At 35.5% G+C, this 27,671-nt stretch overlaps 1 protein-coding gene across 1 annotated transcript in view; it reads left to right on the forward strand.

Moving 5' to 3' along the window:
• Nucleotides 1–27,671, forward strand: part of MORC1 (MORC family CW-type zinc finger 1) — a 157,934-nt gene that overhangs the window by 60,768 nt on the left and 69,495 nt on the right. Inside the window, exons 10-14 of the mRNA XM_073230415.1 lie at nt 8,209–8,288; nt 9,001–9,074; nt 11,446–11,510; nt 13,730–13,873; nt 16,104–16,258. Of these exons, the coding sequence (XP_073086516.1) occupies nt 8,209–8,288; nt 9,001–9,074; nt 11,446–11,510; nt 13,730–13,873; nt 16,104–16,258 (518 nt within the window). The remainder of the gene's footprint in view (nt 1–8,208; nt 8,289–9,000; nt 9,075–11,445; nt 11,511–13,729; nt 13,874–16,103; nt 16,259–27,671) is intronic.

Raw genomic sequence — 27,671 nt, forward strand, 5'->3', positions numbered from 1 at the left:
TAAATAATACACATGTTTGAATTCATAGTTGACCCTGAATTAAGAGGAATATCTTATATTAGGCATAACAGAAGCAAGATGTGAAAAAGTTGAAATCTGAAAGATAAATGTAATATAGATAATGCATAGACCTGAATTAAGATTAAAAGATCTATTGTGTAACTATAGACTTGACATGAATTACATGGAAAAAAAAAGATCATGAATGTCTTAATTGATCACAAGCTTAGTATAAGCTGATAGTGTGACAAAAATGCTAAAAATGTTTATGGAAGTTAGTGAGCAGAAAAAGATGGTGATGACCAATGAACTATATCCTGCTTGTACCATGCCTGGAGGGAAAAGTTCAAGATAGAGATGCTTTAGGAGAGACATGGATGTACTAGCTCATAGGAACTTAACTTTTGGCAGAGGGTAAGTGATGTAATTGATAATCATTCCATGAACGAGAAAAGATTTAGGGCCTGTGTGAAAATGTGAAAGGTTGTCATATGATAGTTGGAATTCCAGAAGGCAGAGCTCTGATAGTTGGACAGAAGTAGAAGATAGTTGGAGCCAGTTCAACATCAGAATATTAGGCTGTTATTTCCAGGAAGAGACACACAGATTATTTTTTCCCACTAGTGTTTAGTATAAGGATATTGAGAGGAGTTGTGTAGCAGAGAGCTGTCACAGGCAGCCTCACTGTTGCCTTTGAATCAGTGTTTCCATGACTGGAACGATTTGGAAAACTACATCAGCTCAGTGTTGCTCAGGATACAGCTGGGCTCTCCTCAGCTGTCTGTCTTTGCTGGGTGTACCTAGCACCTGCTCCTCTAAACATGGGTTTTTCCACCCTCAAATTCAAAGCTTTCCTATTGGACATAGTTTAGGGGCAAGACACATCAGAGGAGTTTGGTCGCTCACATAACTTCTTTTGGTTGAAATCCAGTTTCTGGTCCAGTTAGGAAATTTAATGTCCAGAATACTAAATTAGTGTGTCTGTGATAGCAAATTTAGTTTCTGCAGACACACGTGGCACAAGATATGGCAATTCAGAGAATGCCATGAGTATGGCATCAGATTAATGAAGGTCATGCTCCTTAGCAGTGGAAGGCACTCCCACACAAGACAAGGATGAACTTGCCCCTTGGAAGAGTCTAGATTATAGAAGGAATGATTACTTTTTGAAGAATTCCAGGTAGATGATCTCTAAGGTCTCTTTCAACTTCAAGATTTCATAAGTCTGTAGTTCCTGGAGCCTTAAGTATTATTTATCTATATAATACAGACCAGTTAATATATGGCTATGTTACTTTCTTTTAGGCAGCAGACATGACTGATTTTCTTTAGTTTTGAATTCTTTAGCTTTAGTGGAGAAATAGCTCTCAAATTTATACAGACATTAAATCATTGTACATTAGGATTAAAGATATAAAATAGTCACTTTTGAAATCTCTTTAAGGGAGACAAAGCCAAAGTGTCTGTCTGAGGATCTTCATTCTTCATGAATGCTGCTTTGCTTTAGACCATAACACTGAAAAGGGCCAAATGGCATGGGGTTGGAGTCCCCTTGCTTTCAGAGGAGCAGCATGGTTCTTCTTAAGCTTTTCAGGGACACTAAGTTTATGACCTACTGTTGAATACTCTGCAGTACTCTGCTTCTAGGATAGACATTTCATTTTTTTAGGGATGCTCCCCGCCTCCCCACATCCCACCCACTTAAAAAGACCCATAATGTTTGAAAACTATTTCTTTTCTAACCTGTGCCTTCTTCTGTATCCCTTCATGAATCTGTACAACACTAAATTATTTAATCTTTCAATATAGATAGTACTTGAAAGAAAAATTTGGATCAGCCAAACCTGGATCTGAGTTCTGATTTTGTTACTGGTGTGAACCCTCGGCAATTACTTAAGCCTAACATTTCTCCACTGTGCATTGGGAATTCCTCTGCCACTTAAGGTTGTGTTGAGGATAAAATAAAAGTGTTTTATTTTAAATATAAAAATGCTCAGTATAGTTCCAGGCATGTTTGTAAATAAACAGTAGTTGTTACTTTACCAGTGAATAGTAAGACGTCAATAGAATGCCCACCCAGTGCGAGGCAATCTTATAGGCATTCAGGATTCAGCACAAACAACAGTGGAAAATTCCTGCCCTTACAAAGCTTCCATTCTGGTGAGGAAAAAGACAAAAAGTAGAAAAAAAGGTAATAAAATAATGGGTAATTCTAAGTGCTATGGAAAAAGAAAAACAAAGTAGGGCAACAAATAGAGACTTATGAGAAAGTGAGTGGATGATATTTTAGGTAGGAAACCAAGGAGGAAATTACTTTTAAATAAATAACTCTTGAGCAAAGAGCTGAATAAACTGAGAGAGTGAATATATTTTCTATCCCTGCATAGCACACTACCCTAAAATTGAGTAGCTTAATAATAAAAGTAGCATTTATTGATAAAGAAGATGTGATACATATACACAGTGGAATATTGTTCAGTCACTAAAAAAAAAAAGATATCCTGACATTTGCAACAATGTGGATGGATCTAGAAGGTATTTTGCTCAGTGAAATAATGCCTTTGGAGAAAGACAAATACCATATGAATTCACTTATTTGAAATATAAAAACAAAGCAAAATGAACAAAATAGCAGTAGACTCATAGACATTGAGAAGTTATTAGTGGTCACCATGGGGAGAGAGGTTGGAGTGGGAGAGATGGGAAGGGCGAGGGGGATAAAGGAGCACAAAAATTCTCAATCATAATATAAGTTAGCCACAAGGATGGTAGTACAGCATGGAGATTATAGCCAATGATTCTGTAACATCTTCCTGTGTTGACAGATAGTAATCGCACCAGTGAGGGTTAGGATTTAATAATATGAGTAACTGTTGAACCACCATGTTGTATATTTGAAACCAATATAAGATTGCATATCAATGGTATTTAAATAAAGAAAAATAGCCATTTGTTATCTTTTTAGTTTCTGTAGGTCAGTAATTTGAGAGGGCTCTGTTGGGTGGTTTGTCTTGGGATTTCTCATGAAGTTGCCAAGAGATTTTAGTTGGGGTTGCTGATAGCTTGATGGGAGCTAGAGGACACACTTCCAGGGTGGCCAACTAAGATGGCTGGCAGGTTCACCTTTGCAAAGGCCACTGCACAGGCCTACCTGAGTGTTTTAATGGCACAGGGACTAGATTTCACCAGACTGAGCAATTCAGGAGAACAAAGTAGAAACTGCAAACTTTTAGAACCTAGCCTTAATACTCACATACCATCACTTCTACCATATTCTTTTGTTCACATAGGTTAGCCTGGATTGAGTGTGGGAGAACACTATACAAAAGCATGACTACTAGGAGATAATAACCATTAGAAGACAGGATGGAGGATGGATACCAGAGTGCATAGTGCAAGAATTTTATGGGAAGATGTTTCCAGGAAGACAGGAGAGTAAGTGTGAGGGCAGAGTGAAAGGCTAGCTAGAGCACAGTAATCGGGAAATGATGTGGTAGAAGGGGGTAGATCCTGCAGGGCCTTGAGCAACATGGCAAGAGGAAGTGGTTGTGTTGAGAATGCAAAGACTATTGAGAGAAGTGATGTTATTGGATCGATGTTTTTAAAATATCTAGCTTCTGAGTAGAGAATTGATTTCATGGAGCAAGAAGGAAAGAGGGATATTAGGTAGGACATCATTACTGTGTCTTGGGTGAGAAATCATTGAGGCTGGAGCTAGAGTGGTAGTGGTGGAAGTGATGAGAAGCATTCAGATTATAGACACACTACCAAGATGAGCCAGCAAGGCTCGCTGATGGATTAGATGTGGGGCAGAGAGAAAATGGGGGGTCATGGATGTCTTAAGTGTTTTCCCTGAGTGAACTTAGGGATGATAGAGGAGGCACAGGTGTGGGGGTTAGGTAATGGTGAATGGAGTTCTCTCCACTCATTCTGGACATACTTAGTTTGAGAGGTCTATTTGACATCCAAGTCTAGCTATCAACATTATACTAACCAGAAAATTCTTGGTCATGCCTCATTATACATTTTGATGAATAATTAAGGACTATAACAATTTTACAGTATGACTGCACTAGGTGAGCACTCAATTTAGAAAATAAAATATCATGTGAACTACATTTGCAGTGTAGTTATTCATAACTGTGGGCTAATTTTTCTGCATAAGTAGAAGTTCAAAACTAGTTTTATTTGTAGTTTGTTTTTTCAACTTAAAATTTAAAATATTATAGTTTATGTTGGCCAAAATGTTTTAGACAAATTTTATAAATGTTATATTTATGTATTTAATATTTTATAAATATTAAATGTCAGTGAAAGTTCAGATTTCTGCAGGTTTTTCTGATCAAAACAGGCACTCAAAGTGTATTATGCTACACTCATTACTTCTGTAGCATGGAATTTAAGTATTACACAAAAGTTTTTCATATTTTTATTTCTCTTGAAGAAGTGGAGTTGTTTTGCTCTGAAAATAGTAAAATTAATAAATCAAGTAATATAGAGTTAAATATTGGAAAAAAATGAAATAACTAAAAGTCTCCTTTGCTACTTGTCATTTGCTCTGTCAATCCATAATCTCCCCAAAGAGGAACCTCTGCTAAGAGCTTAATAAATTCTCTTCCAGATTGTCTTCTGCACACACACACACACACACACACACACACCACGCACATATATAGAGTTCTTTTTTAAAACAAAAATATATGAAACTTGCTCTTTTGATTAATAAATTATCTTTGGAGATCTTTCCCTGTCATTGTTAAACATATTGTATAGTACCTTATGGTTGATTTAACTGTTTCTTTGTTGATGTATATTTAGGATTTTTAGAGTGTTTATTGTTGCAATGCTAAACTGGACATCACTGGACATATGTATATTTATGCTAATATGCAATTATTTCTTATAGAACAGATTATAGAAACACATTTCTGAGTCAGAAGATAGGTATACCATTCATTTTAATGGGTGCTGTTAATTCGTCCACCCAGAACTAGATACCAATTCATTTTTACACCAAGTACCCTTTTTTCTGGTTCTAAATCCATACTTGCTATTAACAGTATTTGCTTTTTTTTCATTTCTACATTCTAAGAAGAAAAACTTTTATATTGTTTTCATTTCCATTTTCCTCAGTACTTATCATTGACCTTATTTTTCTTTTTTAGTTCTTCTAGAAAGATTCAATAAATTGTTTTATGTAGAAAGTGAAGACAAGTAAAATATTTTAATGCAATTTCATTAATGGAAAAGAGTTGGGAGGTAGAAGGTAAAGTGTGTGGGGAAGAGTGGCCTAATACGATATGGTGGAACAAGGCAGAATTTAGAGAGAAGGCAAACAAAGTGTGGAGGTGGAGGCTGCCGTCTGGGGTTATAGGCAGAAGTAAAGTCAATGCAAGGTTTGGAAAGTGGGTTTGGAAAAAGATAATCTAACAACTGAGGAACTGGAGGCCCTGTCTTAGAGGGGACACCAGTCCCTTGCCCTCACTGGCAAGAACTGAGGAGCATGCAGAACTGGATGGGTTCTCTCCCTTGTTCTCCAGGGGCTGCATTACTCTGGCTCTCAAAGGCATTTTTACCTGCAAGAGTCCACAAGTAAGAAAAATTTCAAAGTGTCAGGCTGATGTAGGTTCCAGATTATGGATGGAGATTGGATCAAAAATTCTTTCTGTTATGAGATTGGGTAGACTCATTACACTGGATTTATGAAAGTGCATGTATTTCTTAGCTTTCTATACTCTTTATGAAGAATTGTAAAATTAAAATTATAAGAATATACAGTTCACCTGGAACCAGGTTATCTCAATGAAGCAGACTACAAAGAGAGTACATTTTTGGTCTTTGTTGTTTAAAAGTAAAACTAAAACAGACTTGGCACCTTTTGTACCACTTTTACTTTACATGGGTGTAAACACAGTATCTGTAGAAATGCTTGAGTAGTTTAAGTCATATCATCTTTGAAGGATTACTTCACTGTTAAAGCAGTTTCTCTTTGATTTAAAAAAAAAATCATTTGTTTTAAAATGCATGATTGCAACTAGGTTAATTATGTCATTAGTATGTGATTTTTTTTAAAAAAAATGGTAATTCCAGGATATAGATACCAATAATTTTCTACTTTAAAACTTAGGTCTTACTGTTCTTTAAATGTTATGGGGACTAATTTGAGGTACATCTAGGTTATGCCTTAATGAATAATGTTCATTGTAAAAGAAAATCAAGGGAACAAACTGAGAATTACTTTACCTTAGATTTTATGGGTATTCCTTTCCCATGGTTAACTGTATAACCTTACTGGAAAATGAATATTAGTTAGCAGTAGAGATACAAAGTTAGTTATTATAGCTTGAATTATTCATTAAACCATTGAAATAGATGAATATAGGATAACATTGGATTATTTTTTAACATTAGTCCTTTTCATGTAGGTAACTGGGCAAACTTCTGTAAATACTTCAGATTCTAAAAAGAGAAGAAATTTATCCAGCTACTCATTTCGCTTACTCATTCCCAGTGTATTATCCCCCTAAAACACACATTTAGGGAGTAAATACTTAATATGTGTTATTATTATCTAATATCTAATATTATGAAAACATATTATAGATAATAACAACTGGTATAAAGTACTTATCCCAAATCAGCATTGTTCTAAGCTCCTTAGCTATAGTGACACCTTTAATTCTCATAAGAACCTTCTGGATAGATACCATTGTTATCATCCTCATTTATACTTAAGCAATGAGAATAATGGAAAATGAAGTAATCTGCTTAGTCTTACTACTAGTAATGGATGCATGTAGGCTTTTAACCCAGGAAGATGAGCTCCAGGCAGTCAAACTCTTAACATGCTTAATCATGAAGGTGGTCTGTCTTAAGTATATCTGTACTGCTTCTGTAGAGACAATAGATGAGAGTCTTAAACAACCTATAAACGGACTCCAAGCTAACAAACATTTAAATTATGTGTGACCTGTTTGTATAGTGAATGCTTTGCATTACCTCATATACCACTTAAAAGTCAACATATAAAGGCATTCTAAATCAGTTATCATTTAGCCATTGTTATTAGCATAGATTCCAGGGTTTGGCAGACCTCTTCTGTTAAGGGCCTGATAATGAATATCTGGTCACATTCTGTATCTTGCATAGTCTTATTTTTTCCTTTACATATATTTTTACAAGCCTTTACAAACGAAAAAAAAAACATTCTCAGGTGTTAGGCTGTATCGAAAACAAGCTTCTGGCCCAGTTTGGTTCATGGACTGTATTTTGCCTGTCCCTTGCATAGGCTCATTGAGGCCCATAGATTAGACTCTCCTCTCTGCCTGAGCAAATGCCTCTTTTTATGTATCTTAAGACATTTTGCCTTCCAGAGATGATCTGCAGGTCTCCACCTGCCTCTCACTGAAAGTTTGATACCTTTTCTAAACACTGAAGGTATCAGAAAATGGTGAGCTCCTGAGTCTATAGGGGTACGAGGCAAAAGTTACAGAATAAAATTTACAGAGCTCTGAGTAGTCTCAAACCAAATATTGTTCTGGAATTCTGCTCTCCATGATGCTTTAAACAAGCATTTAAAATCCTGGGTTCCAGGAGTCCTCTATAGCAGACATACATAGTTTCTATAGAGCTTTTCTCACCTATACTTTGCTCACTTTGAGTTATATATATATTTTTGTTCTAGAGTGTCTTTGCTGTCACTAAAACAACCTTGAAAACAGGCTTCTTGTGCAATAAAGTAGAATATGTGTTTTAGTAGTTTCAAATGGTAATGATGTATGTTTCTGAGCATTTCAGTTAGAGATAACTGTTTGGGGACTGGGAGAAGCAGTTTATCCAGTCAGTGATGATCTGGGTAAAAGGGTGCTGTATATTAACCAGAAACTTTGAAAATGGAGCAGCTGCATAGAAATTTATATTTTTAAGAAAATTTTCCTGTTTTATATGTTTAAGTGAACATTGTGTGAGCAGAGATTTTATCTTTCTTCTGAAGTTCCCTTATAAGAGCAAAATCACCAAGTATTGAAAGGAAAGAAATTTCTTCTTAGGTTTAAAGATTGCTAATTTTTCAGCTGGATGAATCTTATATCATGAATCTTTCTTAATAATTATGTATATCTGGAGTAGATGGTCTTCCTAAAGAATATTCTCGAATTATATACTTTAAAATAATCTAACTTGATTATGTTCTTTCTTTTTTCTTTTCAGAAAGTATCTGTATGTCACATCTTCTTTTAAAGGAGCATTTAAGAATGAAGTTAAAAAGGCAGAAGAAGAAGTAAAGATTGGTATGTAATTACCTATGGCCCATGTCATATTGTTCATTCATTTAGCAAATACTAATTGTGAACTTATTCTACTACATACACTGTTCTAGGCATTGTAGGAATAACTGCAGTTATTCAAATGTAGTTCTTGCCTCTAAAGAACTTCATAATACATTGTTTACATCTCTGTTTTTTTTTAATTATGATGTTATCTTTTTATAATATATATTGTAATTTTTTATTATTTATTTTTATTCCAAGTACACAGTTGGAATGAGATTGATATGTATTAGAAACCCTAGTTCTCATGATGCTGAGTTAGATCATTTTAGAGACTAGTGTTGCATTCACGTGAAGAAGGATTCACTTAAATGATTCCACACTCTCTTCTCCACCAGCAAGGACAAAGCCACCCATTCCAGTGACCAGGAGGGAGGAGTAGCCCCATAAACATATTTCATGGATTTTAGAGAGTTTCAGTCAGCCATTCAGTCATGATTTTTGAGTTTGTATGTATATATTTATGCCCTATAAGCTGTCATGCCTAAGAGGAAGCCTAGGATGGCCACCCTGATTTGGAATGCCGAATAGCTATGGAAGGAATATAGCAGATGCTGAGATTATCATCTGTCAGTTGTTCTTACTGGTCATGATGCTCTCTCCCTGATATACACAATGTACACTTAAAATCGCTTGAAAGAATTTCATTGTGCTATAATTGCTTTGCTTCTAGCTGAATCTGTACTGAAAGAAGCACAAATCACAGTAAACCAGCCTAATACAACTTCCTTGTCTTCTCCTGCCAAGGTAATAATATATCTATATATGATATATAGAGTAAACTTCTCAAATAGCAAACAGTGTCATTTTCTATTTCCTCTACACAATTGTCTCTTATCATTTACCTCTGAGACTTTTAAACACAGACACACTCAGAAGATTGAGTTGATTTTAACACAGGTAAACAGAACAGATGAATGCAAAGAAACAGAGAAAGCAAAGAATGCAGAGAAAATTCAGCAAGTGGGAGGAAGGCTGTGACTGAGAGCAAAGATGAATGAAACATGGGGTGAATCCAGAACAGTGGGAAGAGCATCAGAGCTCATTTCTTTAAAATGAAAAGTAATATGAGAAAAGTAGAAAATAATGAAAAGCCAGCAGATAAACTAGCCTATCAAATCTCCTTGAAAATATCTTTTCAAATTATAGCTCCCTATGGGCCTAAATAAATGGGGAGAACAAGAAGACAACTAATAAGCCATCTTTCTTTCTAGTGCTAGGAATTATGTACTGTAATTATGAATATTAATAACAGTGCTTCTAGCTTACAAAGCTCTTTCCTTATGAGTTGCTCTACACAGTTCATAAACATTCTCTGTAATCCTTGCAATATGCCCATGAATAAGATAGGTTATAGAGAATTATTATTATTAATTTTATTGCATGGCAACTAAGAGAAAAAGAATGTTGCTGAAGAACATCTAAGTTTGCTAACTTTTCCCAAAAATACAGCACAAAACTTTCTACCATGATGAATCAGTAAGAGACATATTCATTTGCTTGCATACAGAGGGATAAACAGGTATATGGAGAAAAACAAGCTTCACTTCACTTTTCCTTCATCCTCTTCCACAGACTCAGTATAATCCTGTCCATGATTTGCCTTAAAATTTTTAAGGGCCAGGGCTGTGTCTGATAAAGAGCTCTGAACAGGGGATGAATTCAAAGAGTAGCATATGATAATGCCCCAAAGCTATCTGTGGCTTTCCCCAAATTCTCTTACTTTTTTCTTTTTTTTTTTTTTTTTTTTGAGAGGGCATCTCTCATATTTATTGATCAAATGGTTGTCAACAACAATAAAATTCTGTATAGGGGACTCAATGCACAGTCATTAATCAACCCCAAGCCTATTTCTCAACAGTCTCCAATCTTCTGAAGCATAACGAACAAGTTCTTACATGGTGAACCGTTTGTTTGTTTTTAAGTTAAAAGAAGAACTCTGTTTTTGTTATCGATTTTTAAAGAAAAAATTAAGTTTTTTTTTTAAGTATGTGCTTAAGAAATCAATTTCCTTGGCTTTATGTATTTGAGAGACAAGAGAAACAGAGTCTTTCTAAAGGGTCAGGACCTTGCTTTCTTCTTGCCTTTGCCCATTACCTCTGCTGCCTCTCTGCTCTGTGCTCTGACTACATGGACAGGAAGGGCGGAGAAGGTTTTGACCAGTTGGCTTTGATGCTCTGATGCGTGCTAGTTTCTTCAGCTCAGAGACGAGAGCAAAACAGATGACCTCCACTTTTGACCTCTTAAATTCCTCTAGGCAGTTGAGTAGTTAATTTGGAAGTGGAATACTTACCAATCATTTACTACTTTCTTTTATTTTAAAGTTGGTGAAAACTGTGTTCAGTCAGTGGTGTACTATCAAATGAGATGCCCATCTTTCAGATCAGGTGGATGGAGCACATTAGTAGTCTATTAATATTTGTGAAACAATAATAATGCAATTTTTTCTTTCTGCCTGGTTAGAGGAAGCATGCTAGAGTAGGGTAGTTAATAAGCCAATATATTAAATGAAAAGAAGTGATAAGAGGGACAGATAGGCACTGGTACTGAGGCACTCAAAAGGGAGGAAGCTAAGGATGGGATCTCCCATAAAGGGAAACATTGGGGAATATTAGGGTATCTGGGACTTGATATAAAGGAGATCTTTTTTGGGGGTACTGACAAAATTTTTTAATAATAATTTTCTTCCTGAAAGAAGCCTTAGTGGTTGATCATGTGATTCAGAATTTTCTTTCTTCATAGACAAAAGTCAGAGTCTAGGGACATTGAGTGACTTTCCCTATCTTTCACATTAGTGGGCCTTTTTGTGTGAATTAATTGTGTGAAAGCCACTGCAACACTACAGGGAGTAATGGCTCTTTCTCTGAAAGGCTGAGAGGTCATCAGAATATGTGCAAAAGGAACTGTAGGCTAGAATTTGGTTGGTCTTCTTACTTCCTGGAACTTAATTGTTTACCAAGTATTTACGGAGTACACACCATGGTAGATGCATTAGGCAGTGTGACCTATCACTGTTACTTTGTAGAACATTTGGATAATAGGATAGCAAATAATAAGCTCAGTTTTTGTTAATTTAATAATAGCATTATGTTCTTTCCTGACAATTGTACTTCTCCAGGATATATTACAGAAAGCTATGGAAGATGTAGAAGCAAAGCGTAAGATTCTTAGAGAGAAACAGAGGTAAGATTTAAGATTTTCTGTTTGCCAGAATCCTCCGCACTGTGTTAAAACAAATTCTGATTTATGAGTAGGCAGATTGGGTGGTTACTGTGACAATTTCTCTTTCTCAGCCTGTGACATTTTATGAGATGAGGCATAGTATGGTCAAAATCCCCCAACCAGCATAATCAGTGTAAAATATTTGTAAATATATTTGCATTTACACATGTTTACATCCTGTGAAAACTTCTGAATGCAGAGTAAAAATTTAGTTCTGTGTCTGATTGGATTGAAGAACTGAACTGCCCGGAGGATCAACTGACTTTTCCTATGTTCTTTGCCATTTAAACTCTGGAGGGTTGGTCCCAACTTCTTCTCTATTCTAGTACTGCTTGAAATTTAAGATAGAAATATTTCAAGTAAATGTATCATTTACATTAAGTAAAAAATAGCAAGCCTATATGACAGAATTGTTATTTACATTTGTAAGGTTGACTTGCTGTCTAGCTCAGGTGTTAAGTTAAACCAAAAATAATCGCTATTGTTCAAGTAATGTCAGACTTTGAAAACTGTGATAACTTTGAGGAACAAATTTTTAGCAAAGTGTTACTAGTTTTTGGCATCTTTTTGGTGAACCATGAAGTGTGCTGTATAATCATAACTTTCCTCAAAACTTAAATTTGAAATGTTAATCATACATTTATAAAAATAAATATTAAATAAATATCAAGGAAATCTTCATTGAAAAGCCGAGACCTCTTTGAAGTCTTCAGAAAGAAAAGGCTGGTTGATGACCTGTTTATAGTCACGATGATATGCATGCAAGGTGACCAACCTATATTTGATTAATAATGATGCCAGCTGATGTGAACTTGTTTTTGTAGCAAACTACTTAAAAAAAATTTGGAAGACAATCAGTAAAGTATGCCACTTAATATCACAGAGTGATTATGTCATATCACTCCCTTTTGGAACCCTTACATACTCAGTATTCATTTTTGTTGAAGAGGGACATCTAATTACTAATTAGGCATTTTGAGAAAAAGTTTGATTCATATATATTTAACCTTACCTGTACATGCATTTAAAAAATGCATGATATATTAATCCATGTCAGTAACTCACTCAGAAAGTCTGATGTACTATCCACAAAGAAGGACTGATAGAACTTTATCATTGTCCTTTAATGATATATATATATATATATATATATATATATATATATATATATAATCAATCTAGTAGGTATGTTATGTCAGTTGTAATGACACATGGTCATGAATTTGAAAAGGAAAAGCTGTTTTTGTGGGATGAGGAGCTATAAGATGGGTGGAGGGGAAGAATTACAGTTGGCACCATTCTTGGTTGGGAAAGGAAAACAACATTTGTTATTTATTCCAGGTTTGTATGTTATATTTAACATTATCTCTTTTAGCCCTCACAGCATTCCAAGTGGCTAGGTAGGTATTATTCTTGCTTTTCAGATGAGACAGAAATTAAAGTGATTTATCTGTAGTCAGACAGTTATTCCAAAGACAAGCTTGAATTTGGAGCCAGGTCCATGTTTCTGGTTGTCACATCCAGGTACTTTTCAGAGCTCCAAGCAGCCTCTTGTTACTGTGATTGTTTCTGTCATACTCCGCTATGTCTCAATTTCTATTTTTATACTATTAATAGAAAAGTCACATAAAACATAGTGCAGCAGGACAGAGTCAGAAAAATAGAAGCTTACATCTGCTGCCCTTGTAAACTTACTTTATTAACTTTGATTTTAGAAAAAGAAACCTAAAGAATGTCTTTTGTCAGATTCTGATCTATGTAGAATATTTGGAGGCCTGAGACCATTCTGAAAGTTAGAGATCACACTCAATGTTAGAAATATCCAAATTTTAAAATAGCCAAGTAATTACTTTTCAGAATACTGCAGTGTACATAGTAGACCAGTTCACATTTCACAACTCTTTTGGGCATTTTCTAGTTTTTATAAATTGAAATTGGCAACTTGCTTTTGGATTGAGGAATGTTTGTGTTTGACTGATATAGTTATTGGTCATCATGTTTATGCAAAATACTTGCTATCCAGAGATACTCAGTGTAGGGACTTGGTTTTGCAGAATACCTGGATATTTTATATGTAATTCCTTTGATGTGTACCTTCGAGTTAAATTATTAGCAGTTTGTAAACTGTATATTTTATTTAATAAAACCTTTTTTTAAAACTTTTCTAAATATAATGCTAGAGAATTAAGAAAAGCAAGGACACTTTCCCTGTTCTTTGGAGTGAACATAGAAAACCGAAGCCAAGCTGGGATGTTCATTTACAGTAATAACCGCTTGATCAAAATGCATGAGAAAGTGGGCCCACAGTTGAAACTGAAGTCCTTGTAAGTATGTTTTTGTTTTCAGAGGCATAGGCAGGACAAGGGAGGTTGTACTAAGACTGTGGAGTTAGATGAATGACTAATCATAATGGGAGCAGGTGTCATATCCTCCGTTTACCCTTCCCATCAAGGTGCAGGCATTAATCTGCCTGATTTATAGTATCAGTAGAGCTGCATGCCTGCTCTAAGGAAAAAGCACAGTTCCGGAAATATTTTCAGAGCAGTTTCTGAGCAGTTTGATGTTTTACCATTCCTTGTGTCACCTACTTAGATTAAGTTTTAAATATTTTACCAATTGAAAAATAGTACAAGCATAGTAAAGGAATTTTAGAAAAGAAAAGCCCATAGTCTTGTAAAGCAACCCTGTTAAGATTTTGTGCAGCACTACGTGTTTGAGTTCTTGCTAGTTACCTGCCTGAGTGTGTATTATTAACACTCCAGCCTATTTATATTTCAGAGTAATACATTCTGGTGCATTTCCAGTGGTCTGAAACTCTACAAGCTGCTTTCATGAATTATGTAGTCTTGAGGAAAGACCTAGAAAGTTAGAGTCAGGATAACTGTGACGGGTAGAATGGATCAGAGGAACATATTTCATCTTGCTTTCTCACTTCCAAACAATTAGTAGTTCATTCATTTATTCATTCAGTAAGCACTTACATTGCAGTATCATGGGTCAGGCATTGTACTAAGCTCTAAAGACAAGATGGTGAAGACCTACTGCCCTTTGCTAAGAAGCTTACACTCCAGTGAAAATACAAATGTATAAATATGTATTTTTTATATTGTGTGGAAACAGCAGGAATGATCTTTTAAAACAAAAATTAGTTTACTCTTTTAAAATTCCAGTGCATATAAGAATAGAACTGGTTACCACAGTCATGCAGTGATCTGACCTCTGCCTGGCTTTGTGACATCTTCCGTCCCTCTCACTGCCTTTCCTTCCCACCCCCAGCTTCCTGTTTCTCAGACATCCTAGACTGGTTCCTGCTTTACAGCCTGGCACTTGCCATTCTCTCTGCCTTGAACCTTCTGTCCTCAGTTCTTACTGCTGGTTCTCCTAGCGTGGTACTCAGGTACTGCCTCTAAAGTCCCCTCCACAGGAAGGTCTTCCTGGCCTACCTATTTAAAATTAGCCCCTGCTGTTACCCTCCCTCCACCTTATTACTCTTCACTTATTATAGCATCTGCTTTATTTCTTCATACCACTTAGCACCACCTGAAATGATCTTGTCTCCCTTAATGCCTGACACCTTCAATAGAAGAGAAACTTCATTAGCAGGGATATTGTCTTTCTTGTTCATTACTGTATTCCTAGTTCTTGGGATAGATCTAGATGCTGAGCATGAATGAATGAATGAATGAGTATTAGAGTCAAGCATCAGGTGAAAAAAGAGCATTTTGGAGAGGCAGTAAACCATACTATGGGAAGTTAAGTCATTCCTAGGAGAAATGTTGCCCAGATTTAGATTTATAGAATGAATAGTGAAGGGAGAGCAGGGTGGAAGGGGAAGGTGGAAAAAAACATGATAAACAGCAGCCCCAAATTAGGAAGGCTTGATTTATATGCCATGCTAAGGGCAACGGGGAACCACTGAAAAGCTAGGCTCCTAGAAGTTCTTTCCCAAAACAGGTTATGACACTGAGTAGAATATCCCAGCTACATATGTCATGAACTGCTAAACATGTGGAAAAATACCCAAATTTGTTCATCAGGCTAACAGGAATATTACCTGTTAATTTCTGGGATAACCTGGCCCTTATATTCCCTTGGTGGAATTGACTGAGTACCCTCTGTATCTCTGCAATGATGGGGAGACACCCAGCCTGACAGATGAAATGAAGATAAAGAAAGTGACTTTCCAGCCAATATCATTTAGAGGATCATGTCAGTTTTATTGCATCAAGGCATTGTTTGTGGTGTTTAATGCTAAAAGGCCTTCTCTTCCCACCCAACCTGACTCCTTATGTAAGGTTACTGGTTTAGAAAATGAAATATATTAATTCAGTAATGATGTATTAGTAAGAGGTTTTGCATTACAGACCAAACATACCTGGAATTGCCATAGATTTAACAAAATATAATTATAAGATAACTTGTTAAACTTTGACAGAATCCAGACCAAGTGAATGAATTTTTTTAAAAATTGATTTTAAAAGACCTGGGTATATTTGCTGTTTCTTTTTCCTTAGCTAAATTTCACAAAATTTGTGAGTGTATCTGTTCCCCCAGACTTGGTGACGGTGTGGTTGGAATTGTTAATATACCCTTGGAGATCATGGAGCCATCCCATAATAAGCAGGGATTTTTCAATGTCCAAGAATATAATCACCTACTGAAAGTCATGGGACAGTACTTGGTCCAGTACTGTAAGGACACTGGAATCAGTGAGTATTCAATAATCTTAGTAAGAGATGCTCAATGGGGCATCCACCTGTGTGTGCTTTTTTTAAGCTGAAATGATTGTACTGCTTCAGGTAACCAGTAAGCCAAGGCCCTGGTAGAGAGCTCCCACAGTAGGAAAAAAAAAAAGAAAATGAGAAGGAAGCCAGTCTCAGATATTTCTCAGAATATTATGTGAAAAATAAAGAAGCAGATAAAAAAACGTCAAGAGGAGGGCAGTCAGAAAGCAGTATGACATGGCAGCCGATCACCGAGGAATGAGGCAGAAGTTTGTTCTAAATAGGCTGAGAAACCCTCAAAGGACACTCCGAGACTCTATCTGATAGTCCCACATAGACCTGAGTAGCTCCTATAGCTTTGTTATTATACCATGCCATAGAATAATCATTGTTGTCCCTGGAATATTGTGGAGATGTCAAACTTTGTTTTGTGTAACTAGCAAGTCTTGAATATGTTAATTCCAGAAAGATTACAATTAAAAGTCACTAAAATAAATATGTTTGGAAACTTAAAAAGATAAACTTCAGTTATCTGGAAAATTTGGCTTATTCAGATCACCTCACCCTCCGGAGATACCTGAACAATAAGATGAAGTGCTGTGTATTAATGCAACAAACTTCTTTTAAGCTGTGCGGACATAGGGCTTCACTGATGGAAAGAAATAGACAAGCTACTGTATATTTGTTCAGTGATTTGCATGAAGTATGTATAATTCATGCATATCAAAAATTATATCTCTACCCTTGAGACAACTTAAAATCTTATTACTCCACTTGAAATTGTAATTTTAGAATATTTTCTTTTGTAGCCACTCTGCTTGGTCCTAAAATTTTCTCATTCCAGTGAAACAGAAAAGAGTGCAGGAACTCAGGAAAAAAAATAAAGGTGGGAATGAGGTGAAGGTACAGGTTTACTGGCAAAGCTGGATTTTCATGTCATGGTGTAAAACCTACTCAGAGTGTGATCTGTGGAGGCATCCTCAGCGTCGCCTGAGAGATTGGTAGAAATACAGAATCTCAGGCCCCACCCAAGACCTAGTGGATTAAAATCTGCCTATTATCAAGATCTCCAGATGATTTGTTTGCATGTTAAAGTGGGAGAAAACACTGTTGTGAAGAGTGTATCCATGTAGTTTTTGCTTAGCATAGACATTTTGTTCACATTTATTTATTTATATATATTTTTATTAAGGTATTACTGATATACCATCTTATGAAGGTTTCACATGAAAAACATTGTGATTACTACATTCACCCATATTATCAAGTACTCCCCATACCCTACTGCAGTCACTGCCCATCAGTGCAGTAAGATGCCACAGAGTTACTACTTGTCTTCTCTGTGCTACACTGTCTTCCCTGTGATCCCCCACTCCCACACCATGTTCACATTTATTTTTGTCTCAGAGACATGTTTGAAGCTATACTAAGCATAGGAATGACTACATTACTTGGCAGGGTTTGCTTAAAGCTGTAGAAAACAAAGGAATATGCTGAGTGAAGTATAAACAAGGAACTGCTGCCTGGTCTCTGAGTGTTAGTGTGACAGGGTACAAAATGAAAACATTACGAATTTGAAAATTGTGGAACTTCCTCATTCTCCTCATGTTTTCTCTGTAATCCCTCCCTTGTTTTGTTCATCCTTAAAATAAGGAATTAAGTACTCAAGAAGAGTTAGGCATTAAATTTAAAGGTGACCGTAATTGCCTCCACCCAGCCCACACTTACTGAGGACAGCTATAGTCAGTACTGTTTGTGGGGGAGCTCTCCCTAAGTTCCTTTCCTGGTGTGTGGGGCCTCTCTCAGCAACTGTACTCTGAACTCTAGGATGTCACTTGCCAGCCTTTCCCCTCTTTAACTCCATGTCCTTGTCTTATCTACCTAATTTTTTTCGAAGCAGTCTTACTAGATGAGGTAAGATTAAAAATAAATGTTGTATTTGTATTTTAATTATAGCTAGTTAATAACACACAGTTTTCCTAATTCCATAATCGTCTGTGAATTGATTTAAAGCTAGAGTATATTCTCACAAAGAATGTTTCTCTGGAAGGAAAGCAGAGAGTGGAGAATGGATAGTGAACATGTGTATTTGTTCACATCTCACAACCTCATCCCCAAACTTCATAGTCAAACTGAATCAAGTAATCAAAGTTGGAATTGGTATTCTGTGGTACTGTGCTGACGGTCAAGGTCTTCGCTTATTAATCTCCACAGAAATAATCAAAGTTATGTAATGCTTGACTAATCCTCTGAAAGCCAGTATTACAGGACACACAATTTTAATGAAAAGCATTTGGGCAGATTTTTTGCCTTATAAATAAAAGATGCAATTTTTGTATTTGCTGTAAATCTGATCTGTTTCTATGAAAAATCAGGCCCTTGTAGAAATCGAATCTGTGGAAAGGGAAATGGAGAGGTAATGACTCTGTGTCATTTATCAAATTTGCATTTACTTTTGGCACAGTTGATGCTAAGAATCTCAGAAATATTTTTCTCTGAGTCTGACCTCACTCAGCCTCCTGTGTTTTCTGAAGCTTAGGCATCCTTACAGTAAAATGGAAGTATTAATTATTGGCTTTTTGGAATAGGGAGAGCAGGAGAAGGAAAAGATAGAAACATCAAATGAGATTTGGGTTTGAACAGAGGCAATTAGGTACAAGTTTATGACTAAACTTTTCCGAAATGGATCAGAATACAACTGAAGTGCTAAAATGAAATCTAATGTGTAACAAGAATAACCTTTCCCAGCAGAACTCATAGGGGCTAGGTTGAAATCATTTAAGAAAGTCACCTCCCTGATGCTTCAAGCCCCTCTACCTCACTCACCCCTGCTCTAGGCAACTGGGCTGCCATTTTAAGCCTGAGCAAGAGTTTCCCATGAAATAAAAATAGCTATTTCTTGAGGTAGTCCATCAATCTCTGCACAACTGTATTGGGGTATTCATTTTTTCATATTAATGTCAAATCTATTTCTCATATGTTCTTTCATTCATTCACCTGTGTAAAGCATGGAGTGTTGTAGGACTAACAAATTATATGTGGTCCACCATCTCCAGAAATTTGCAGTCTTGCAGAGCTAGCCATTTGATAATTAGAAATAGGATTGGTGCCTAACAATGGGTGCTACGGAGGCCAGTGATCAGAAACTCACTGTCTAGACCAGAGAAGGTCTCCTTTAGAATGTGATATTTCCTGAAGGATAAGGAGGAGTTAGCCATGCCAACTTAATTTTTCCCCTTTAGGGTCATGAAGGACAGGTCTAAAGGCTTTCCAAATGACAGCCCTCCGGATATTTGAAGATTAGCTTTCTGTCTCTCTTCATCTTGTTTTACCCTAACATTTCCAAGTTCTGTTGCTGTTCTTCATTTGACATGGCATTAAATATATTAACCATTTTAACATTATACTTTATAAAAGTATATCATCTAGAAACAAAAATTCCAGATGAAGCCTGAACAGTCTTGAATAAATAGGATCATCATCTCTTTCTTCTAAATCATTGTAATTCTGTGGATGTGGTCTAATATAGTGACTCTGAGTAAGCATATTATTGACCCTAAGTGTCTTTATTACCAATTAAAATTCTTAATAACATTTTTAGTATGTGTTCTTATTAAGCCATACCTCTTGTATTTTTCTTGTGTTTTTGAACCCTAGTATGGAATCATACATTTATTCTTATTATATAATATCACCTTATTAGGCCTTTTCTTTCATGTTGTCAGGACCTTTTTTTGGATCTAATGTTGACTCTAAGTAATGTGTTATTTTTCCCAGATAAGCTTGGCCAGTACTTTCTCTATAATTTCATTTAAATCCTGTTCAAAAGTTTTAAAATAAAAATCAAACACTTGACCTTCCACCTATGACTTCCACTGAGGTAGAAATGGAACTCCGGGTGAGGACAATTAACCAAATTACACATCTTCCTAATTATCCTAACCTAACACATATTGATTGCCAATATTTGTATATAATTTTGAAGGTAAGGGTAATATTTTTGGATGAATAGTTCCTTTTAAAAATAGATAATTTTTATATCTTGGTCACTTTGGGCTGCTGTAACAAAATACCATACTGGTATTGTATAATGATAGCATAAACTTTTTTCTTACAGTTCTGGAGGCTGGAAGTTCAAAATCAGAGTGCCAGTATGGTTGGGTTCTGATGATAACCACTTCCAGTTTGCAAACTGCTTGTATCCTCACATAGTAGCAAGAGAGTGAAATAACTCTCTGGCCTCTTCTTTTTATAAGACTACTAATTCCATCATGAAGATCTCCACTCTTGTGGCCTAATTACCTTCCAAAGTCTCCACTTCCAAATATCAATACATTGGGGATTAAGTTTCAACACCTGAATTTTAGTGGGGGACACAAAACATAACATTCAGTCAATAACATTCTAGTAGCTAGATACGGCTAGTTGCTCAAATTTTATTTCCCTTATGATGTACTTCAGTCTCTAAGATCTCAGAAAGTCACTACAGGAAAAATAAATACAACAAAATAAATACAACATCTGCTAGGGATATGCATTTAGTGAGGAAATCTATGTAAATATTAAAAAGTGAGACAATGAGACACATTTATTTGAAGACGTAGGCTGAGAGACAATTCACCTCTTTTGTAATTCAATTTTTGGAGTTACAGAGTTTGTATTATTTTATTTTAAAAATATTGTATTTTTAATATTTCATTTTATTAAAAAATTTTTCATTATGGTGTGATGGCTGAATTGTGTTTCCTCTGAATTCATATGTTTTAATTCTAACTCCTGGTACCTCAGAATATGACTGTATTTGGAGATAGGACTTTAAAAGAGGTAATTATGTTCAAATGGGACTGTTGGTTCAGGTGGGCCCTAATCCAGTCTGACTGGCGTTCTGATATGAAGAGGAAATTTGGATCCACAAAGAGACATCAGGGACGGGGGCATAGGGAGAAAAACCTGGGAGGGAACAGCAGGAAGGTGGCTGTCCACAAGCCAAGGAGAGAGGCCTTAAGAAAAAATAGATCTTCTGACGCCTTAATCTTGGACTTGCAGTCTTCAGAACTATGAGAAAATGAACTTCTATTGTGTAAGCTACCCAGTCTGTGGTATTTTTGTTATGGCAGCCATAGAAAACTAATCTATATGGAAAATTACAAAATTAGAAATAAAGAGAAAATTACAGTGAAACTCATAAACACATCATCCTACCTCAACTATTACCTCAACTTCTGGGTAAACTGGTTTCACCCATACCCCTCCAGAATTAAATTATGAAGGAAATTCCAGACCCTCTATGATTATGTCCAGATGTATTTTACCATGTATTTCTAAAAAGAAAGAACTCTGTTTAAAAATATAACTACAGTACAAATATCTCATGTAAAAAATTATCAGCACTTCCTTAGTATCATAAAATATATGATCTATTGTTCTATTTCTATTTATCTCCTGTCATAAAATAATTCATAGACCTTCTCCCCAATCCCTGTATTTCTCTCTCTGTTGTTTTTCCTTTACACTTTATTTGTAGAAAAACTGGGATGCTTGTTTTGTAGTTTTCATATAATCTACATATTGCTCACTGCATTACTGGGTATAGTTTCACAGATTCTTTCATTGTGTTAATTTTTCTGTGAACTGTTAAAATCTAGCAGCTTGACCGAATTCAGATGTGTCTTTTTTGTCAAGATGCATAACAGGTGATAGCATGTTCTTCCAGTGCAAGGCACATATTATCTGATTCCTTCTCTTTTAATGACATTAACAATTAATGATCAATGCTCAGATACCTTAAGAGTTCCAAAATCTTATATTCTATCATGTTTCCATCATTTATTATCTTTAATAGTTCTATTAAAAAAACTTTCTTTCACTTACTATTTGGTTACTTATGTTAGTTGCTAATTTTACTGTTTAAGAGAAGAGTAGAATTCTATACTGCTAAAAAAAATTGCAGTAGATAAAAGCTTGATGTGAGAGGAATTAGAGAGAAAATTAAAACATTAAAAAAAAGATATAGACCTTTTGCCTAACTGATTTACAAGGCATAAATATATACTCTTTTTAAAATTGTTACTTTGTGCTGGCTCCCAGCAAATAGTAGGATGGTTCAGGAGTTCATTGGATTGACTTTTGTTTTTAAAAATCGCGTTCTTAAATTTTATCCATTCACACTCCTTTCAGCTAGAAATCCAAATTGTGATCATTGCAGCACTTATGCTTCCTTTTGTTCCTGACAGTACGTGTATTATTATCATGATAATGACACCTTTTACATCTATAATGAAGTTTCTTGCTAAATATCGCAGAGGATCCCACCTATATTGCAAATAAAATACGAAGAAACCTAGCACCCTTGTTCTGTCTAGAGTTAAAGACATCTTTGATTCTTAACAGTTCGATTTTTTTTTCCTGAAAGACCAGAAGACCTCAAACCTTTCTCCATTAGCCTGCTTATGTGTAACTTAGTAAAGAAGAATAAGTTGTATCTAAAAGCAACCCAGAATTAAACATAAGTTGAAGAATTAAACATAAGTTGAAGAATTAAACATAAGTTGAAGAATTAAACATAATATGAATCTTCAGACTTTTGAGAACATTAAGTCACTTAGCCGGCTTTGTAGATGTCTGCATAAACCATGAGGACTTTACCCTTTGTCTTTCGTTCCCAGTGCACAGAACGATATGGTTTCAAACCAGGAACTAGAGAGCCCTATGGGACCTCAGGGTATGGCTTGGAATCCTTGGATCCCTGCCTACCAAGAATTGTCTAAAATGGCATTATGTCTCATCCATTCGTATGTTACAGGTTTTCAAATAAGTAAAATCACACAGAAGTGTGATTAAATTCATAGTTTATTTTTTTTGTCATCATGTATTTTCTCAGGTTGGGGGTGGTGGTTCTGAAATTACTTTCCACCTTAAGGAGATCCTCACGATAACCACTGATATGGGACGAGAGGAAATGATGCTACAGTCCCAGGTAAAGTAATGAAGTTGATGCTGGGAGCAAGTGGGACCAACTTTGCAGATTCCTTGAGTTTTGCTGTGGAGCTTTCTGTGTCACAGTAAAAGTGAAGACATTCTAACCACAGCTGCCACCAACTTCTGCCATTGACTGTGCCCTAATGTGAGACTCACCCAGCCCCACTCTGCCACACCAAGGGGCCGAGAGAGAAAGAATGCGGCTGAAAGCAGCTTCACCACCACTGGAGACTCTTGCCTTGCTTTCCTGCACTTCAAATGGAGTACTTGGAGAAGTGACTATATAGGAAGGAGCTCTCTCATCACAGGCACCACAGGCTCGCTAAGCCATTATGGCAGTTCTTCCTGATAAGTGACAATTGGCTTCATGATCCTTCTCAAGAGTGGGCAGGCATTACTACCAACTGATTGGAGTTGTCATATCGGGTAAAGCCCGTTTGCCATCCTTAACCTTGACATTCCATCAAGAATACAGATGACAAATAGTCACACCACAGATCAGCTTAGATAGGATCTGATGTCTGGCTTAACCAGGAATGAGAAGGGGTAATGACAAACAGGACACTATTTAACAGAGTAGGAGGCATGATTTACAGTCCCCCATGAATGGATGTGTAATTTCTATCTCAGGAGGTCTTTAAAAATACCATGTAATCATCTTTTTAGATGCAGACCTACCTAAAGACAGGGGCCCCATTAAACACCTTCTCCATCTTACGATTTTGCTGTGATTTCATAAACAGTCTTTGGCTTCCTTATTTTGACTGAAACCATCAAAGCTTTGGAAGGTTTTTACTGAATTTTATTACTTCTCCCCTTGGCTAAATGATTCCCTGGATGTCACTGTATATTCTGTGAATAAATATGAAGCTGACATCTAGAATGATGTTATATTTCTCCCCATTTTAAGGGACAAAAATCTGTGTGAACTGTTCTTTTAGTTACTGATTTTTGACAAATTTTTAGTAAGTTATTGCCATAGTTCCCTTTATTTTTTCCTGGCTCCTGAAAATTTAATTAGCTGAACTTAAACAGTAGGAATCTTCTGAGTAAAGTACTCCATACATAGCTAAATGGCATTTTAGCTAAATTTTCAGTTTTTCTCAGATACTTGTTCTGGAAATTAGGACTTTAATTCTGTGTGCATTACTCCCTGATTATTCCATAAACAAGCTTCTTGGTTATCCAAACCAAAGTCTTATGATGTGTATTCTTTCATAATTTTAAACATTACCTGTATGCTTGCAGCCATTTCCTATAAACTGAATTTTAAAATTGGAACACCTTGATTATGTTAATATAATTTTGTACTTAATAAATTTTGGGCTGTCTACATACCACATCATAGGTGGGTAAATATTTAAGATATTTAAGGTTCCTAAATATAAAAATAAAATACTTTTTCAAGTTCTGAAATTTGACTTCTTTGCTCTTAATTGATATGTAGATGAAAGAGGAATTTAAAAACCTTCATTAAGACACATTAACAAAAACACATTACCAAAACCATTTATTAAAAATATCTTTAAGTATATATACTACTCTGTTAAGTCAAGGCCAACCTAATGTAATGAACTGTTATTATTGTTACTACTTTTGCTATTCCTTGCCAGACTAGGAAAGACAAGAATTCGTTTTTCAGGTTTTTTGGGGTTTAACCAAAAAATTATATATACTTAAAATGTACATGATTTGATACACATATGCTTGTGAAATGTTTACCACAAACAAGTTAATTGACACGTCCGTCACCCCAGGTACCTTTTTGCATGTTTGGGCCTGGGAATGCCTAAGATCTGTTCTCTTAGCAAATGTCAAGTGTACAATACAGTGTTATTAACTGTAATAGTCACACTGTCTAAGATGAGTCACATACAGTGTTGTTAATGTCATAGTCATGATCTAATGCCATACATTAGATCCTCAGAAGTTACTCATCTTTTAACTGAAGTTTGTACCCTTTGACCGTCATCTCCCTATTCCATCTACTCCAGAGCCTCTGGCAACCACCATTCTACTTTCTGTTTCTGTGAGTTCAACTTTCTTTATTTTAGATTCCACGTATAAGTAATATCATACAATATTTATTTTTGTTGGGCTTATTTCACCTAACATAATGTTCTCCAGGTTCATTCATGATGCAAATGGCAGAATCTTTAACTTTTCTATGTCTGAAGAATAAAGTATTGTCTGTCACCTGTCTCACCTTTTTGTAACCATTCATCCATCAGCACTTAGGTTGTTTGCATGTTTCCATGTCTTGGCTGTCACATGGGAGTGCATTTCTCTCTCCAAGATATTTCCTTTGGATATATACCCAGAATTGGGATTTCTGAATCACATAGTAGTTCTCTTTTAAATTTTTTGAGGAACCTCTATATTGTTTTCCATATGGTTATATCAATTTACATTCCCACCACCAGTGCACAAGTGTTACTGTTTCTAACACATAATTATCTCTTCTCTTTTTGATAATAGCCATTCTAACAAGTGTGAGGTGATATTTCACTGTGGTTTTGATTTGCATTTCTCTGATGATTAGTGATGTTTAATGCCTGTTCATCTACTTATTGGCCATTTGTATGTCTTTTTTAGAAAACTGCCTATTCTGATCCCTTGTCCATTTTTAAATCAGAATGTTTTTTTGCTATTGAATTGTATGAGTTCCTTGTATATTTTACATATTACCCTTATAAAATATATGATTTGGAAACATTCTCTTCCTTGTGTGTTGCCTTTTCATTTTGCTGATCATTTCCTTTGCTGTTCAGAAGCTCTGAAGTTTGATATAACCACATTTGTTTTGTTGTGCTTTTGTTGATTGTGCTTTTGGTGTTATATCCAAAAAAGTCATTGCCAAGATCAATGTTAAGGAGCTTTTCACCTATGTGTTTTTCTAGGAATTTTGTGGCTTTAAAAATCTTACATTTACAGGGCCCAGTTTTACTCTTTCATATGTGTGTATCCTGCTTTCCCAACACCATTTACTGAAGAGACTACCTTTTTCCCGTTGTGTGTTTTTGGTGCTCTTGTCAAAGACATTTCACTGTGGTTTTGATTTGCATTTATACGTGTGGGTTTATTTCTGGGCTTTCTATTCTGTTCTACTGGTCAGTGTGTCTGTTTTATGCCAGTAACATACTGTTATGATTACTGTAGTTTTGTTATATTATTTGAATCAGGAAGTGTTGTGGCTCCAGTTTTGTTCTTTTCAAGATAGTTTTGGCTATTCAGGCTATTCATCCTTGAACATCCTTGTGTTTCCAAACAATTTTAGGATTGTTTTTTGTACTTCTGTGAAAAATGCCATAGGAATTTTTATGGGGATTGCATTGAATTTGTAGGTTACTTTGAGTATTGTGGACACTTAAAAAATGTTAATTCTTCTAATCCAAGAACACAGGGTATCTTTCTATTTATTCATGTATTCTTTAACTTCTTTCATTAGTGTCTTTGTTTTCAGTATATAGGTCTTTTATCTCCTTGGTTAGATTTAGTCCTAAGCATTTTATTATTTTTGATACTATTATAAATAAGATTGCTTTTTAAATTCTTCTTATTATTACATTACTAAATTGTTAGTAACAGAAATGTAACTGATTTTTACTTGTTGATTTTGTATCCTGCAACTTTACTGAATTCATTGATTAGTTCGAATAGTTTTCTGGTGAAATCTTCAGGTTTTCCATATATATATATTATTTTGTCATCTGTAAACAAAATTTTACTTCTTCTTTTCTGATTTTAAGGCCTTTTATTTCTTTTTTCATATTGAATTGCTCTGGTTAGTTAAGACTTCCAGTACAGTGCTGAATAGAAGTGGATATAGTGGGTGTCATTGTCTTATTCCCCATCTTGAAGAAAAGCTTTCAACTTTTTACTGTTGAGTATGACGTTAACTGTGGGTTTGTTATGTATAGCCTTTATTATGTTGAGATGTATCCCTTCTAAACCTAATTGGTTAACAGCTTTTATCATGAAAGATGTGGAATTTTGTCAAGTACTCTTTCTGCTTCTGTTGAGAAGATCATATGATTTTTATCCTTCATTTCAATGTGGTGTATCATGTTTATTGATTTTTGTATGTTGAACCATCCTTATATCCAGGGATAGATTCCACTTGAACATGGTATATGATCTTTGTATTATGCTATTGAATTGGTTTGCTTTGTGTTTTGTTGAGGATTTTTGCATCTCTATTCATCAGTAATAGTAGCCTGTATCTTTCTTTTCTTCTAGTCCTTATCTAGTTTTGGAAAAAGGGTAATGCTGGCCTTGTAAAATGAGTTTGGAAGTGTTCCTCTTCTCTAGTTTTTTGGAAGAGTTTGAGAAAGCTAGGCAATAGGCATTAATTCTTTAAATCTTTGATAGAGTTCTCCATTAAAGCCATCTGATCCTGGGATTTTCTTTGTTAGGAGAT

This window comes from Manis javanica, chromosome 3 (assembly GCF_040802235.1).
Source record: "Manis javanica isolate MJ-LG chromosome 3, MJ_LKY, whole genome shotgun sequence".
In the NCBI taxonomy this organism is placed as follows: Eukaryota; Metazoa; Chordata; class Mammalia; order Pholidota; family Manidae; genus Manis; species Manis javanica.